This window comes from Crinia signifera, chromosome 19, assembly GCF_055691185.1.
Source record: "Crinia signifera chromosome 19, ASM5569118v1, whole genome shotgun sequence".
Lineage (NCBI taxonomy): Eukaryota > Metazoa > Chordata > Amphibia > Anura > Myobatrachidae > Crinia > Crinia signifera.
In genome coordinates, this window is record NC_139226.1 from 14,021,608 (window position 1) to 14,038,409 (window position 16,802).

General features: G+C 45.7%; 1 protein-coding gene across 1 annotated transcript in view; it reads left to right on the top strand.

The window, feature by feature from the left end:
• The first annotated feature begins 8,683 nt into the window (after window positions 1–8,683).
• Window positions 8,684–16,802, top strand: part of LOC146041447 (uncharacterized) — a 35,698-nt gene continuing 27,579 nt past the window's right edge. The window contains exons 1-3 of the mRNA XM_083161427.1: window positions 8,684–8,699; window positions 13,198–13,221; window positions 14,482–14,508. Of these exons, the coding sequence (XP_083017553.1) occupies window positions 8,684–8,699; window positions 13,198–13,221; window positions 14,482–14,508 (67 nt within the window). The remainder of the gene's footprint in view (window positions 8,700–13,197; window positions 13,222–14,481; window positions 14,509–16,802) is intronic.

Sequence of the window (16,802 nt, forward strand, 5' to 3'; positions counted from 1 at the left end):
GTTCCCCGCTGCACTGAATACTCTTTCGGAGTACACACTGGAGGGGGGACAACTCAGGTAAAATAGAGCCAGTTTGTACAGGGGTTTCCAAACTGCCTTTTTTTCCTGCCAGTACAGGTAAGGACTGTCTGACATGTCTACTTGGATGCTGTCACCAAAGTAATCATCCACCATTTTTTCAATGTTGACAGCATCCAATGCACCGACAGTAGACATGTCAGCAATCGTTGGCAGGTCCTTGAGTCCAGACCAGATGTCCAAACTCCCTCCTGCCTGCCCTGCATCCCCGCCAGCGGGTTGTGTGGGAAATCGCAGCTGTTTCCTCACAGGCACAGGTGGGGGAGAAAATGAAGGAGGAGCTGGGGCCATGTCACGGTCCCCTTCAGATGACAATCTCCTGACCAGCAGGTCTTTGCACCTTTGTAGACTTGTGTCCGCCGGAAACAGAGACACAACATACGCTTTAAACCGAGGATCGAGCACTGTGGCCAAAATGTATTCCTCTGACTTTAACAGACTGACCACCCTCGTATCCTGGCAAAGCGTATGGAGGGCTTCATCCACAATAGCGACATGCTTTGCGGAATCGCTCCGCTTTAGCTCCTCCTTCACTTTCTCCAGCTGCTTTTGTAACAGCCTGATCAGGGGAATCACCTGACTAATGCAGGCAGTGTCGGAACTGACTTCACGTGTGGCTACTTCAAACGGCTGTAGAACCTTGCACAACACGGAAATCAGCCTCCACTGCGCTTGAGTCAGGTGCAGCCCCGCTCCTCTGCCTATGTCGTAGGTGGCTGTGTAGGCTTGAATGGCCTTTTGCTGCTCCTCCATCCTCTGCAGCATATAGAGGGTGGAGTTCCAGCGCGTCACCACCTCTTGTTTCAGCTGATGGCAGGGCAGGTTGCGGAGTTTTTGCTCCCGCTCCAGCCTTCGGCAGGCTGTGGCAGAATGCCGAAAGTGTCCGCAAATTTTGCGTGCCACCGCAAGCATCTCCTGCACACTCCTGTCATTTTTTATGAAATGCTGCACCACCAAATTTATTGTGTGGGCAAAACATGGCACGTGCTGGAAATTGCCCATGTTTAATGCCCGCACAATGTTACTGGCGTTGTCCGACACCACAAATCCCCAGGAGAGTCTAAGGGGGGTAAGCCACAGGGAGATGATTTCCCTCAGTTTCTCTAAGAGGTTGTCGGCGTTGTGCCTCTTCTTGAAACCGGTGATACACAGCGTAGCCTGCCTAAGAAGGAGCTGACATGCAGGAGATGCTGCTGCTGCGGAAGGCGATGCATCTACCCAGTGGGCTGTCACAGTCATATAGTCCTTAGTTTGCCCTGATCCACTTGTCCACATGTCTGTAGTTAAGTGTACAGTGGGTACAGCCGCATTTTTCAGGGCACTGAGGACACTTTTTCTGACCTCCCTGTACATCGCGGGTATCGCCTGCCTAGTGAAGTGGAATCTAGACGGGATTTGGTACCGGGGACACAATACCTGCATCAACCGTTTAAATCCCACTCCATTGATGGCGGACACCGGACGTACGTCTAACACCAACATAGCTGTCAAGGCCGCAGTTATCCGCTTTGCCATAGGATGACTGCTGTCGTATTTCATCCTCATGGAAAATGACTGTTGGACGGTCAATTGCTTAGTGAAAGACGTAGCGGTCTTACGACTTCCCCTCTGGGATGATGACTGACTTCCCCTCTGACTTCCAGGAGCAGCAGCAGCAGCGGCAGTAGTAGTAGTAGTAGGCGTAGTGCTGCAGGATCCTCCGGAGGAATCTATGGAGTCATTCATGCAGGTGAGATGGACTGCAGGACTCCCCCCTATCCGGATCGAGGAGGAATTTGTCGAGGAGGGAGTTGGTGGTGTGCTTTTCAGGCATTTGGCTCCAAAAGGAGGACCAAGTGATTTAGGTGTCGCTGGACTGCTAGCCGCACTTTCTGGACTAAACACTGAACCATGACGCTTCTTTAGGTGACGTTGAAGGGAGGTTGTCCCTAGGTGGGCAAGATCCTTACCCCTGCTTATTGGAGTTTTACATAAGCTACAAATGGCAATACTTTTGTTGTCCGGATGCGGATAAAAAAAATTCCAGACCGCAGAGGTGGATTTATTGGTCCTTTGTCCAGGCATGACGATGGGCTTTTTCATCCCATGGACAACAACTTTTTCCACCACAGGTGCCTCATTCCCCCCTGGTGCGTCATTTAAGCAAACCAAGTCTCCATCCTCCTCGACAACTTCCTCCTCAGTGACAGCTACATCAATATCCTCCTCCTGGTGTACAACATCATCTTCACTAATAAAATCTGGAACTAGACTGTGGGTCATCCTTCCAGCATATGCAGAGGGCATACTGCAAATGGTGGAAGGAGCCACCTCTTCACGTACAGTGATAGGAAGGTCCGGCATCACAACCACCGCCACCCTCGGACTCTCTGTGGGGATTTGGGATATGTCTTTAGAAGGATGAGTTATTTCCAGATTTATTTTCTGAATTTTTTTCTGTTTCTTTTTCAGAAATTTTGTCAGACTTTTTTGAGTCGGTGTCAGCCTAACTCTCTTTGATTTCCTATTGGGCGGGGAGAGAGGAGGAGGACTTTCCTCGTCATCTGAAGCTGCACCACTAGTCATGAAGTTAGGCCATGGCCTTAGACGTTCCTTGCCACTCCGTGTCGTAAATGGCATATTGCCAAGTTTAAGTTTCTCTTCCAACGATTTACATTTCATAGTTTTATTCCTTTTACGGAAGTTTGGTTTCAATTGTACATGCCCTCTGCCTTCACACTGGGCATCGGCCGTGGCAGACGACGTTGTTGGCATTTCATCGCCTATGTCATGACTAGTGGCAGCAGCTTCAGAACTATGAGGAAGTGCATCTTCATCTTTCCTTTGTTTGTTAACCTCCTTATTTTGGATCTCCATTATTATTGTGGAGTTATGTCACAGAACAGCGCCACTGGTGTGCAATTATATATGTCAGTGAGTATGCACCAGCAGGCAGTTATACAGATACAGCAGTATTAGGCAGTGAGCCACACACCAGACAGGTACGTCAGTATTAGGCAGAGAGCCCCAGACCAGACAGGTAGATAATGATATACGGCAGTATTTAGGCAGTGAGCCCCAGACCACAAAGGTAGAGATATACGGCAGTATTTAATTATTTATTAGGCAGGCAGTATTTAATTATTTATTAGCCGGTGAGCCCCAGACCAGACGGTACATACGGCAGTATAGCCAGTGAGCCCCAGACCACAAAGGTAGAGATATACGGCAGTATTTAATTATTTATTAGCCAGTGAGCCCCAGACCAGACGGTACATACGGCAGTATAGCCAGTCAGCCCCAGACCACAAAGGTAGAGATATATGGCAGTATTTAATTATTTATTAGGCAGGCAGTATTTAATTATTTTTTAGCCGGTGAGCCCCAGACCAGACGGTACATACGGCAGTATAGCCAGTGAGCCCCAGACCACAAAGGTAGAGATATATGGCAGTATTTAATTATTTATTAGCCAGTGAGCCCCAGACCACAAAGGTAGAGATATACGGCAGTATTTAATTATTTATTAGCCAGTGAGCCCCAGACCAGACGGTACATACGGCAGTATAGCCAGTCAGCCCCAGACCACAAAGGTAGAGATATATGGCAGTATTTAATTATTTATTAGGCAGGCAGTATTTAATTATTTTTTAGCCGGTGAGCCCCAGACCAGACGGTACATACGGCAGTATAGCCAGTCAGCCCCAGACCACAAAGGTAGAGATATATGGCAGTATTTAATTATTTATTAGCCAGTGAGCCCCAGACCAGACGGTACATACGGCAGTATAGCCAGTGAGCCCCAGACCACAAAGGTAGAGATATACGGCAGTATTTAATTATTTATTAGGCAGGCAGTATTTAATTATTTATTAGCCGGTGAGCCCCAGACCAGACGGTACATACGGCAGTATAGCCAGTGAGCCCCAGACCACAAAGGTAGAGATATACGGTAGTATTTAATTATTTATTAGCCAGTGAGCCCCAGACCAGACGGTACATACGGCAGTATAGCCAGTGAGCCCCAGACCACAAAGGTAGAGATATACGGCAGTATTTAATTATTTATTAGCCAGTGAGCCCCAGACCAGACGGTACATACGGCAGTATAGGCAGTGAGCCCCAGACCACAAAGGTAGAGATATACGGCAGTATTTAATTATTTATTAGGCAGGCAGTATTTAATTATTTATTAACCAGTGAGCCCCAGACCAGACGGTACATACGGCAGTATAGCCAGTGACCCCCAGACCACAAAGGTAGAGATATACGGCAGTATTTAATTATTTATTAGGCAGGCAGTATTTAATTATTTATTAGCCAGTGAGCCCCAGACCAGACGGTACATACGGCAGTATAGCCAGTGAGCCCCAGACCACAAAGGTAGAGATATATGGCAGTATTTAATTATTTATTAGCCAGTGAGCCCCAGACCAGACGGTACATACGGCAGTATAGCCAGTGAGCCCCAGACCACAAAGGTAGAGATATACGGCAGTATTTAATTATTTATTAGGCAGGCAGTATTTAATTATTTATTAGCCGGTGAGCCCCAGACCAGACGGTACATACGGCAGTATAGCCAGTGAGCCCCAGACCACAAAGGTAGAGATATACGGCAGTATTTAATTATTTATTAGCCAGTGAGCCCCAGACCAGACGGTACATACGGCAGTATAGCCAGTCAGCCCCAGACCACAAAGGTAGAGATATATGGCAGTATTTAATTATTTATTAGGCAGGCAGTATTTAATTATTTTTTAGCCGGTGAGCCCCAGACCAGACGGTACATACGGCAGTATAGCCAGTCAGCCCCAGACCACAAAGGTAGAGATATATGGCAGTATTTAATTATTTATTAGCCAGTGAGCCCCAGACCAGACGGTACATACGGCAGTATAGCCAGTGAGCCCCAGACCACAAAGGTAGAGATATACGGCAGTATTTAATTATTTATTAGGCAGGCAGTATTTAATTATTTATTAGCCGGTGAGCCACAGACCAGACGGTACATACGGCAGTATAGCCAGTGAGCCCCAGACCACAAAGGTAGAGATATACGGTAGTATTTAATTATTTATTAGCCAGTGAGCCCCAGACCAGACGGTACATACGGCAGTATAGCCAGTGAGCCCCAGACCACAAAGGTAGAGATATACGGCAGTATTTAATTATTTATTAGCCAGTGAGCCCCAGACCAGACGGTACATACGGCAGTATAGGCAGTGAGCCCCAGACCACAAAGGTAGAGATATACGGCAGTATTTAATTATTTATTAGGCAGGCAGTATTTAATTATTTATTAACCAGTGAGCCCCAGACCAGACGGTACATACGGCAGTATAGCCAGTGACCCCCAGACCACAAAGGTAGAGATATACGGCAGTATTTAATTATTTATTAGGCAGGCAGTATTTAATTATTTATTAGCCAGTGAGCCCCAGACCAGACGGTACATACGGCAGTATAGCCAGTGAGCCCCAGACCACAAAGGTAGAGATATACGGCAGTATTTAATTATTTATTAGCCAGTGAGCCCCAGACCAGACGGTACATACGGCAGTATAGGCAGTGAGCCCCAGACCACAAAGGTAGAGATATACGGCAGTATTTAATTATTTATTAGGCAGGCAGTATTTAATTATTTATTAACCAGTGAGCCCCAGACCAGACGGTACATACGGCAGTATAGCCAGTGACCCCCAGACCACAAAGGTAGAGATATACGGCAGTATTTAATTATTTATTAGGCAGGCAGTATTTAATTATTTATTAGCCAGTGAGCCCCAGACCAGACGGTACATACGGCAGTATAGCCAGTGAGCCCCAGACCACAAAGGTAGAGATATACAGCAGTATTTAATTATTTATTAGCCAGTGAGCCCCAGACCAGACGGTACATACGGCAGTATAGGCAGTGAGCCCCAGACCACAAAGGTAGAGATATACGGCAGTATTTAATTATTTATTAGGCAGGCAGTATTTAATTATTTATTAGCCAGTGAGCCCCAGACCACAGACCGCCAGACTGGCAGATTCAGTGCAGGCAGCAGTGCAGCACCAGTGGACTATATATATATTTATATTTAATATAATTAATTAATAATTATATATATAATAAATGGCACAGCACAGCACCAGAGGTATGCCCCAGCACAGAGGAGACAGTACTACAGGCAGGTACACAGTTAGACTGTTCTCCTAAGCAGAGGAGAACATAGTACACAGCAGCACTGAGGGAGACAGCCCTAGCAAATAAAATAATTAATTACAGCACAGTTCACCAGAGGTAGACCGCACAGAGGAGACAGTAGTACTACAAGTACACAGTTAGACTGTTGTCCTAAGCTGAGAACAGAGTACACAGCAGCACTGAGGGAGACAGCCCCAGCAAATAAAATAATCAATTACAGGCAGCACAGCACACCAGAGGTAGACCGCACAGAGGAGACAGTAGTACTACAAGTACACAGTTAGACTACTACACAGCAGCACTGAGAGACAGCACCAGCGATTGCAAAAGCTCAAGGACAAGCTCAAGTTTAAGCCCCAGCAGCAGCACCAACACACCCTCTCCCAACCCACTACTTAACTGGAGTGAAGATGGCGGGGGCGCGGCAGCTGCTTATAAAGCCTCGCGAAATCCGACGCCGGGAGATGACGTTCTAATCACGCGGACGGACCGAGTCAGGCGGGAATCTCCGAGCGCTGCTCGGAATCGGGCTCGGAATGATGACGTCCGTGGGGGCTCGGATCTCTGATATCCGAGCCCGCACATCTCTAGTTTCACTGGTGGCAAAATGTCTACTGTGTTCGGTTAGCAAGTGGTCCATGCCAGATTCCTGTCTAATAGCTACTTCTATACTAGTTTTAGTTTTCTAAGAGCTGTTTTTGAAAAAAAAAATTGTTATATTAATACTCCATTTATTTCCTCGTAGTGATACCACCTAAGGTGTCTCCTGGTAAGAACAATGTCAGCAGAAGACAATGTATTATCTTCAAAGAGTCTTTGGGGTACATGAAGATGGGAGTTCTATTGAAGATGGGGTGTGGCCCATAACATCCAAAGAGATGCTGCTTAATATTTATTTAGCACCTTCTAGAACAGTGGTTCCCAACCTGGGGTACTAGTACCCCTGGGGGTACTCTGCAGACCAGTTGGGGGTACTTGAAAATAATATTGGTAATGGCGGACGATGAAAAGGTCTTTTGATGGCTGAAGAAGACCCGTTGCCATGGAGACAAACCATGTTGTGTCATATGTCTGACCAGCAATCCACCGGGAGATTCCCGCGCTGCCCTCAGACATCAGCCGTCATCTGCCCAGCACTGACAAAGGTGGAGGAAGCAGCGGCTTTAATCCTACCGGTGTTAGTGGGAATCCTGGAGATAATACACAACCAGTGTCTAGACACAGAAGGGCATGATTCCTTGCTGTATACTACTCCTCCGCTCCTCCTTAATATAAGGACATGCATAAGGATCCGCATACCGCTAAGTACTGTCCATATTTCAAAATGAGAGGAGGGGTACTTATCAATGAAAAGCCTAATCAAGGGGTACGGCAGAGAAAAAAGGTTGGGAACCACTGTTCTAGAAGATAATGGATAGAATCTGATTGGTTGCTATGGGCAACATCAATAGAACTCCCATCTTAGTAAATTTACCTTCTGTTTCTGGTCTGGTCAGCAAATGGTTAAGGTTACATTCGCGTCTACCAGCTATTTGTATATACGTTCTAGTTTCATAAGAGTTGTGTTAGAACATTTAATATTTGATAATAAAACTGAATCCATTTATTTTCCTAGTGTTACCACCAAAGGTCGCTCCAGGTAAGGACAGCGTCAGTAAATTGTGTTATACTGTTTACATCGTCCAAGAAATTATTTGAAAATTAATGTAAAATATAACAGGAAAACAATAAAGCTGGAACTTATGAGACCACAGCACAGCCAATCACGCGGGGCAGTTGTGCTAATTGGAGACTCTCCCACGGGTCGCAGTGTCCCATCGGTAGGAGTCAGTTGGGATTCCGGAGATCTCTGCTGCTCTGCAGGGGTGGAGCTGGGGGCTGTCCAACTGCTTGAAGAGCACTGGGCACGCCCTGAAAATGACAAAAAAATGGGAGTTGCGGTGCTAGGCCATGCCCCTTTCAACAAAGGCCTTGCCCACTCTTCCGGTAGCTCCGCCTCATTTTTGGACCTGGCATGCCTTTGGCATGGCAGGTCACAATTTTAAAAGTTGGGCGTTATGGCTATATGCATACCTCCTAGTTGTCCCATTTTTTTAAGGACTGTCCGGCATCTAACCCCCTGATCGTTGCTGCTCTTCTGAGCAGAGCAGCGATGAATAGACACTGTGCCCATTCAGGGAGACAGAGATGAAAATGGGGCGTGGCTTTATGGTAACGGGAAATCTCAGGAAGCCATGCCCCTTTTGTCTGAGGTCACGCCCCTTTTCAGGAAGGAGCACAGTGGGGCCACTCAGTAGTCCTGATGTGGGGCAGAAGAAAGTTGTGAGGTACGTACATATTCGGGGCACAAACTTGGTAACCTCTAAATATCCCTCAGTGAGTTTCAGGGGCACGTGTGAAGGAATGACAGCTTCTGTAGGTGGACAGACCATAATGGATTACATGCTGGGTAATAAACTGATTGTAACCTGTTAACATGTTTTTTTTTTGGAATCACAAAATAATAACTTTATCGTTATTTTTCCTACACAGCGCCCCCCGTTAAAACAGGTAAGAATGAAGTATGGAGACGCCTTTCTTTTTAAGTACTACTCACCCAATATACCAAGTACAGTAGGTACAGAATCAGTTAAAAAAAGGTATAATTTTTAATATGAGTAATGCTGGGAACACACCTGAAGGGGTGACACCGTAATTCTGGCTTCTGCACAATGACAGGAGCCAGCTGCTGCAGTGCTACATTCTCCTGCACCAGGCTCCTGTCATAGACGAGGAGCGCACAGTGCAGGCATGTGATGTGTATTGCAGGGTGTGGCACACTGTTTTAAGGGTGCGTATGAAGCAAGTATCTGCCATCATTGATGCACAAACACACATGCTAACACAATGTGCTCGCAATATTTTGCGGGTACATTGCTTTTGTGCCAGCTCTTCGCTATACAACACAGCATTGGCAGACTGCTGGCTGCCCCCTCTTCTCTGCCATGCATTTTTTTCCAGAGGATCCAGCAGTGTTTCTGCCTTCATCACAGGACTCCGGAGAGTAAGTATAAAAAATGGGACTCAGGGGCCCTTGAACAGGGCCGAAACTAGGGTTTCTGGTGCCCGGGGCCAGACATTCATTTAGTGCCCCCCCCCCCCCCCCAAAATGTTTATATATATATATATATATATATATATATATATATATATGTGTGCTTATAGACAGCAGAAGGGTGATATTAAACCAACAAACAAGACAACATATCATATATTATTATAAACAGTGGGAGTGCTCGCCGAAGGTGCGCGCTAAAAATTTAGGGCATTTATTTTTTTTTGGGGGGGGGGGGGGGGGGGGGAGAGAATTTGTGTGGTCACATAGTAGTATCAATTCACATTATAGCACACACCGTAATGCCCAGTACACATTACAGCACACACCGTTATGCCCAGTACACATTCCAGCACACACCGTTATGCCCAGAGCACATTACACCACAAACCGTAATGCCCAGTACACATTATAGCACACACCGTTATGCCCCCCCCAGTACACATTATAAGCAATGGTTAATTGCTGCTGCCACTGGATAGAACACTGTCCCTGAATGATACACAATATGCCACACACTGCAATGTCCAATATGTCACAAACATACCTCCCAACACTGGAGGCAGAGGAGAGTAGACATCTGCGCGTGCCTTCAGCACGCACCCAAAATTAGAGGGTTCACCTACTACAGTGGAACTCCTGCGAGGCTACATCCCCCATTTTTTCCTCTATGAGGGCACGGTCAGCTACCTAAGAGCTGTAGCCACATGGGGTGCGGCCATGGAAAATGGAGGTGTGATACACATATGCCCCCAATAGTGCAGTGCCAGATACACATGACCCCAAAAGTGCAGTCCGTGATGCCCATTATACCTATGCCGCATACTGTGATGCCCATTATAAATATGCCCCGCACCGTGATGCTCCATTATACATATGCCCCACACCTGGATGCTCATTATACATATGCCACACACATGATGTCCATTATACATATGCCCCACAACGTGATGCCCATTATGCATATGATGCACACTGTGATGCCCATTATACATATGCCCCACAGCGTGATGCTCCATTAAACATATGTCACACACATGATGCCCAATATACATATGCCCCACACCTGGATGCTCCTTATTAATGAGCATCAAGGTGTGGGGCATATGTATAATGTGCATCATGTGTGTGGCATATGTTTAATGACTCATTAAACTTTAATGAGTCATTAAACATATGCCACACACATGATGCCCATTATACATCAGTAGGTATGCAGGCTGGAGTCAGACACAGTTTTAAAATTAAACATTGATTACCAGATGCAGGGAGATGATTGGGAGGAGCAGCGGTGTTGACGGCATGTCATGAGGGAAGGAGGGAGGAATAAAGCGCGATTTCTAGCGCTAGGGATAGGAAGGCAAGTGCTGCTGTGTGCTGTCCTTCACTTGGCGGCAGGAGGTCACAGATAGTGACCTCCTGCCGCTCCGCCGTCGGGAAGCGCTTCATCGCTTGGCGGCAGGAGGTCACTATTTGACCTCCTGCTACAATACGTCGGCCCGGGCCAGCAGCGGGACGTGGGCTACATCAGTCCCCGGAACCCCGCTACCCCGCAGGCTGTCTCCCAGACCTGACAGCGCCCCCTCCAGGGCCCGGTGCGCGTGACCCCCTAGCCCCCCCCCTAGTTACGGCCCTGCCTTGAACTATGCTCACTGCACTCATAAACACACACGCCGGCATTGTCCGCACAACTCCCCCACAGCGCCATATCACTGCAGCTGCCATTACTATAGTTTTGGTTGTCGCACATGCAGATCTTCGATTTTGCTGAATTACACAGGTTCTGTGGCTTGCTTAATTTAAGACGAACAACGCAGTGGCTGGAATAGACATGGAGTGACTTAAACATAATAGCTGGGTGTGGCCTAGATTAGCATGTGACACGGAGAGCCTATGGCTATAGGTCTTGGCTTGTTAGCTTAAGGATAATACATCAGGAGAAGGGAGGAGTCTCCCTCTCTTCCTGAAAAATTCCCCACCCTCCCGTCCCCTTGTATTAGGTGGTTAGGATAGTGGGAGTTTTTTAATCGCGTTAGCTGATAGGCGGGAAAGAACGGCAAGTTTATAGTTTTAGGCGTTTTATTGAGTGATGTTGATTGCATATTTGGTATCTTTCGGTGCGCTTGCCCCTCATTGGCTTAGGCCTTCGCTAGATTACCCTACCGGGGATGGCGAGCCCACCCGGCTGGGTGGGCAGCCAATGCTGTGGGTTGAGTGGAGACCGCTTCCTGTTTTAGGCCAAATTACGTATGCTGGTTTGGGGGTGGAGCTTAGTTATAGCCGTTCTTTCTTGGCCACCATTTAAAATAAAATAATATAAAAATAAAAAACAAAAACTTAGCTTAAAAAATTATTTCAAAATAAATTTCAGCTAACAAATTTCTGCCAAACCATGTCTCCGTGTCTTTATTTCTTGAATAGAGTTTAAGATTACATATGTCAACTGTACCATGCAAAAGGTCACACATCCGCTATTGCAATGTTTATGTATTTAGCCTAGTTTTAACCAGCCATAGAACCTGTATATCTCATAAATGTTCCTGTAAAAAGGGATCGTATTGGAAGCGTATAACTCACACACTGTAAAGGCCCCCATACACTAGGGCGACTTGTCCTTAGGACAAGTCGCCCCCGACTTCCCCCTGAGCTTCCCCGGCTGCTCCCCGGGGGAGCTTGATTAGATTGGCACTTGATGTGCCATTTTTTACATGTGATAAATCGTCTCGATTTATCACATGTAAAAAACCCGGGGAGCAGGGGGGGGGCTACAGAGGTGGGAGCTGGTGGGAGCAGGGGGGCTGGGGACGCTGCGGGGGACACGTCTGTGTCCCCCGCTGCTGGGGACGATGCAGGGGACAGCGTCTGTGCGAGGCGGTAGAGGGAGCAGGGGGGGGCTGGGGACGCTGCGGGGGACACGTCTGTGTCCCCCGCTGCTGGGGACGCTGCGGGGGACAGCGTCTGTGCGGCGAGGCGGTAGAGGGAGCAGGGGACGCTGCAGGGTACACAGGCGGCATAGAGCCGGCCGGGAGCTGTCAGTAATGAATAAAAAAAAAAAGCCCATATAATGAATGGGCAGCCTGTGATTGGCTGCTGAGCGCTCTCTCAGCCAATTGCTGACTGGCTGAGAGAGCGCTCAGCCAATCACAGGCCGCCCATTCATTGTATGGGCTTTTTTTTTTTTATTCATTACTGACAGCTCCCGGCCGGCTCCCCCTGCCCGGCTCTATGCCGCCTGTGTCCCCCGCAGCGTCCCCAGCCCCCCCCCCCTGCTCCCTCCACCGCCGCGCCGCGCCGCCCCACTAGGTCCCAAGTCGGGTGGTCGGACGTGCAGCAGGTCCGACCACCCGACGCAGATCCGATGCGCACGGGACCGCGCATCGGATCTGAGGGGACATCAAAACTAGCCGATTTTGGTCCGATTTCGGCCAGATCCGACTGATCTGGCTGAAATCTGACCAAAATCGGCTAGTGTATGGGGGCCTTTACACTCTTATACATAATACAGCTCTAGTCTGCAATCACTTCCAAAGTGCTGAGTTGTGTATACAGCCACCTACATCAAACAGACATTCTTAAAATTAAAAAAATGGGAGGTTTCTTGTGGCTCTCACTCAGTGAAATATGCCATTATCATGCCCCATTTTGGTTTAAAAAAAATAATAATAATAAAAAATAATAATAATATATATATATATATATATATATATATATATATATATATGTGTATATATATATATATATATATATATATATATATATAATATATATATATATATATATATATATATATATATATATATATATATATATAATGTTTATTGATTAATAAATGTACATTATTTGTCTTCCACAGACACCATAGCTAAGGACAAACCAGGTAAGAATGGAATTTCTGTGCGGCATTTATGTTTATACAAAAATATAATCCTTTGGTTTGCACCAGGTTAGGTGATTCCCCACTGGCCGTCACCCTAATATACTGTACAATTTATTGTATGTTTAATGACTTGTGTCTGCGTAATTTACAGTTATTCATTTAAAATGATGTGAAAAATCAATTATCAATGACAGCCTGACCTTGTGTTGTATTTATTTGTATGTACTGCACAGTGAGGTGCGGTCAGGCCGATGGCTGGGGGGGAGGCACTGCCTAGTATCAGAGACACAACCGCACAAACAGATTTCACGGGTTGGGATCATTTGGTCTATTGCATTATGGTAGAAAGTCATTAGGTCGAATCCATTAGGTCGACATGCTAAAAGGTCGACATGATTCTAGGTCGACATGGGAAAAGGTCGACATGATTCTAGGTCGAAAGGTCATTAGTTCGACAGGTCATTAGTTCGACAAGGTCATTAGTTCGACATTGTCTATGTCGACATTCACAAGGTCGACATGGGGTTTTTCACTGTTTTTTTACCTGAATGTCAACACAGTCGACATGGACACAGTTTAAAGTGCACTGCATCCCCTCGCATCGCTCGCTGCGCTCGCGATGCGTCGGGCACGGTGCCTCCCACCACACCCTAGTGGATGGTAGGGCATGAAATACCGCCTGTCGGCACATGTTGGCTCAAAAAACAGTGAAAAACTCCATGTCGACCTTGTGAATGTCGACATAGACAATGTCGAACTAATGACCTTGTCGAACTAATGACCTGTCGAACTAATGACCTTTCGAACTAGAATCATGTCGACCTTTTCCCATGTCGACCTAGAGTCATGTCGACCTTTTAGCATGTCGACCTAATGGATTCGACCTAATGACTTTCTACCATAATGCAATAGACCAAATGACCGCATCCCGATTTCACTTGCCCACAACAGTGATTACAATATTACAACCCCTTATACTGGGACACTAAAAATGACAGACTTACACCAAGCCTGAATGTTCATCCTGGGTAATCCATGAGCACACCGGTTTAAAGGGATTTTATGGGAAGCCTATCAATAGTACAAATATGATATTCATACTTTTAAAATACCATTTTTGTATTGGAATAATCATTTTTAGAGCCAGAACCTGTACTATGACATATGACGCTCTGCGTCCCCCGCTTCCCCCGGCCGCACCTCACTGGCAGTGTGATCACATAACTGGGATTTTCAAACTTGTGTTTTGTCTTTATACAGTGGTTCCTGTGCCGGTGAAAAGACCAGGTAAGTGCACAGTTAGAGTATACTGAGGCCTGCTGAGGTGCTGACTGTCTGGTGTTACTTATTAACAGCTGCTGGGTACATTACATGTATACTGTATATATGATGTGTCTTCCTATTATATAAAGCAGTAGTAATATCCAGATAATAAGTGAGGAAGTGTGTCTGCCCTTATGTGTGCACAGAGATCCAGCAGATGTGGCAGTGACCAGTATTAGGATTTACATAGGATTGTACTTCACCAGGGCCACACACTGTCACACTCTCATATACAGTATAACACACAGTGTCACACTCTCATACATAACATAACACATACTGTCACACTCTCATACATAACACACACTGTCACACTCTTATACATAACACACACTGTCACATTATCATACATAACATAACACATACTGTCACTCTCTCATACATAACACACACTCTGTCACACTCTCATACATAACACACACTCTGTCACACTCTCATACATAACACACACTCTGTCACACTCTCATACATAACACACACTCTGTCACACTCTCATACATAACACACACACTGTCACACTCTCATATATAACACACACTGTCACACTCATATACATAACACACAGTCACACTCACACTGTATACATAACACACGCTGCCACACTCTCATATAAAACACACACACTGTCGCACTCATGTACATTACACACACTGTCACGCTCTCATACATAACACACACAATGTCACACTCTCATACATAACACACACTCTGTCACACTCTCATACACAGTATAACACACAGTGTCACACTCTCATACATAACATAACACATACTGTCACACTCTCATACATAACACACACTGTCACACTCTCATACATAACACACATTGTCACATTATCATACATAACATAACATAACACATACTGTCACTCTCTCATATATAACACACACTGTCACACTCTCATATATAACACACAGTGTCACACTCTCATATATAACATAACACATACTGTCACACTCTCATACATAATACACACTGTCACACTCTCATACATAACACACACTGTCACACTCTCATACATAACACACACTGTCACCCTCTCATACATAACATAACACATACTGTCACACTCTCATATATAACACACACTGTCACACTCTCATACATAACACACACTGTCACACTCTCATACATAACACACACTGTCACACTCTCATACATAACATAACACATACTGTCACACTCTCATATATAACACACACTGTCACACTCTCATACATAACACACACTCTGTCACACTCTCATACATAACACACACTGTCACACTCTCATACATAACACACACACTGTCACACTCTCATATATAACACACACTGTCACACTCTCATACATAACATAACACATACTGTCACACTCTCATACATAACATAACACATACTGTCACACTCTCATATATAACACACACTGTCACACTCTCATGCATAACACACACTGTCACACTCTCATACATAACACACACTGTCACACTCTCATACATAACACACACTGTCACACTCTCATACATAACACACACTCTCATACATAACACACACTGTCACACTCTCATACATAACACACACACTGTCACACTTTCATACATAACACACAAGCTGTCACACTCTCATACATAACACACACTCTGTCACACTCTCATACATAACACACACTCTGTCACACTCTCATACATAACACACACTCTGTCACACTCTCATACATAACATAACACATACTGTCACACTCTAATACATAACACACACTGTCACACTCTCATATATAACACACAGTGTCACACTCTCATACATAACATAACACATACTGTCACACTCTCATACATAACACACACTGTCACACTCTCATACATAACACACACTGTCACACTCTCATACATAACACACGCAGTCACACTCTCATACTTAACACACACTGTCACACTCTCATACAAAACACACACACTGTCACACTCTCACATATAACACACACTCTGTCACACTCTTATACATAACACACACTCTGTCACACACTCATACATAACACACACTCTGTCACACTCTCATACATAACACACACTCTGTCACACTCTCATACATAACACACACTCTGTCACACTCTCATACATAACACACACACTGTCACACTCTCATATATAACACACACTGTCACACTCATATACATAACACACAGTCACACTCACACTGTATACATAACACACGCTGCCACACTCTCATATAAAACACACACACTGTCGCACTCATGTACATTACACACACTGTCACGCTCT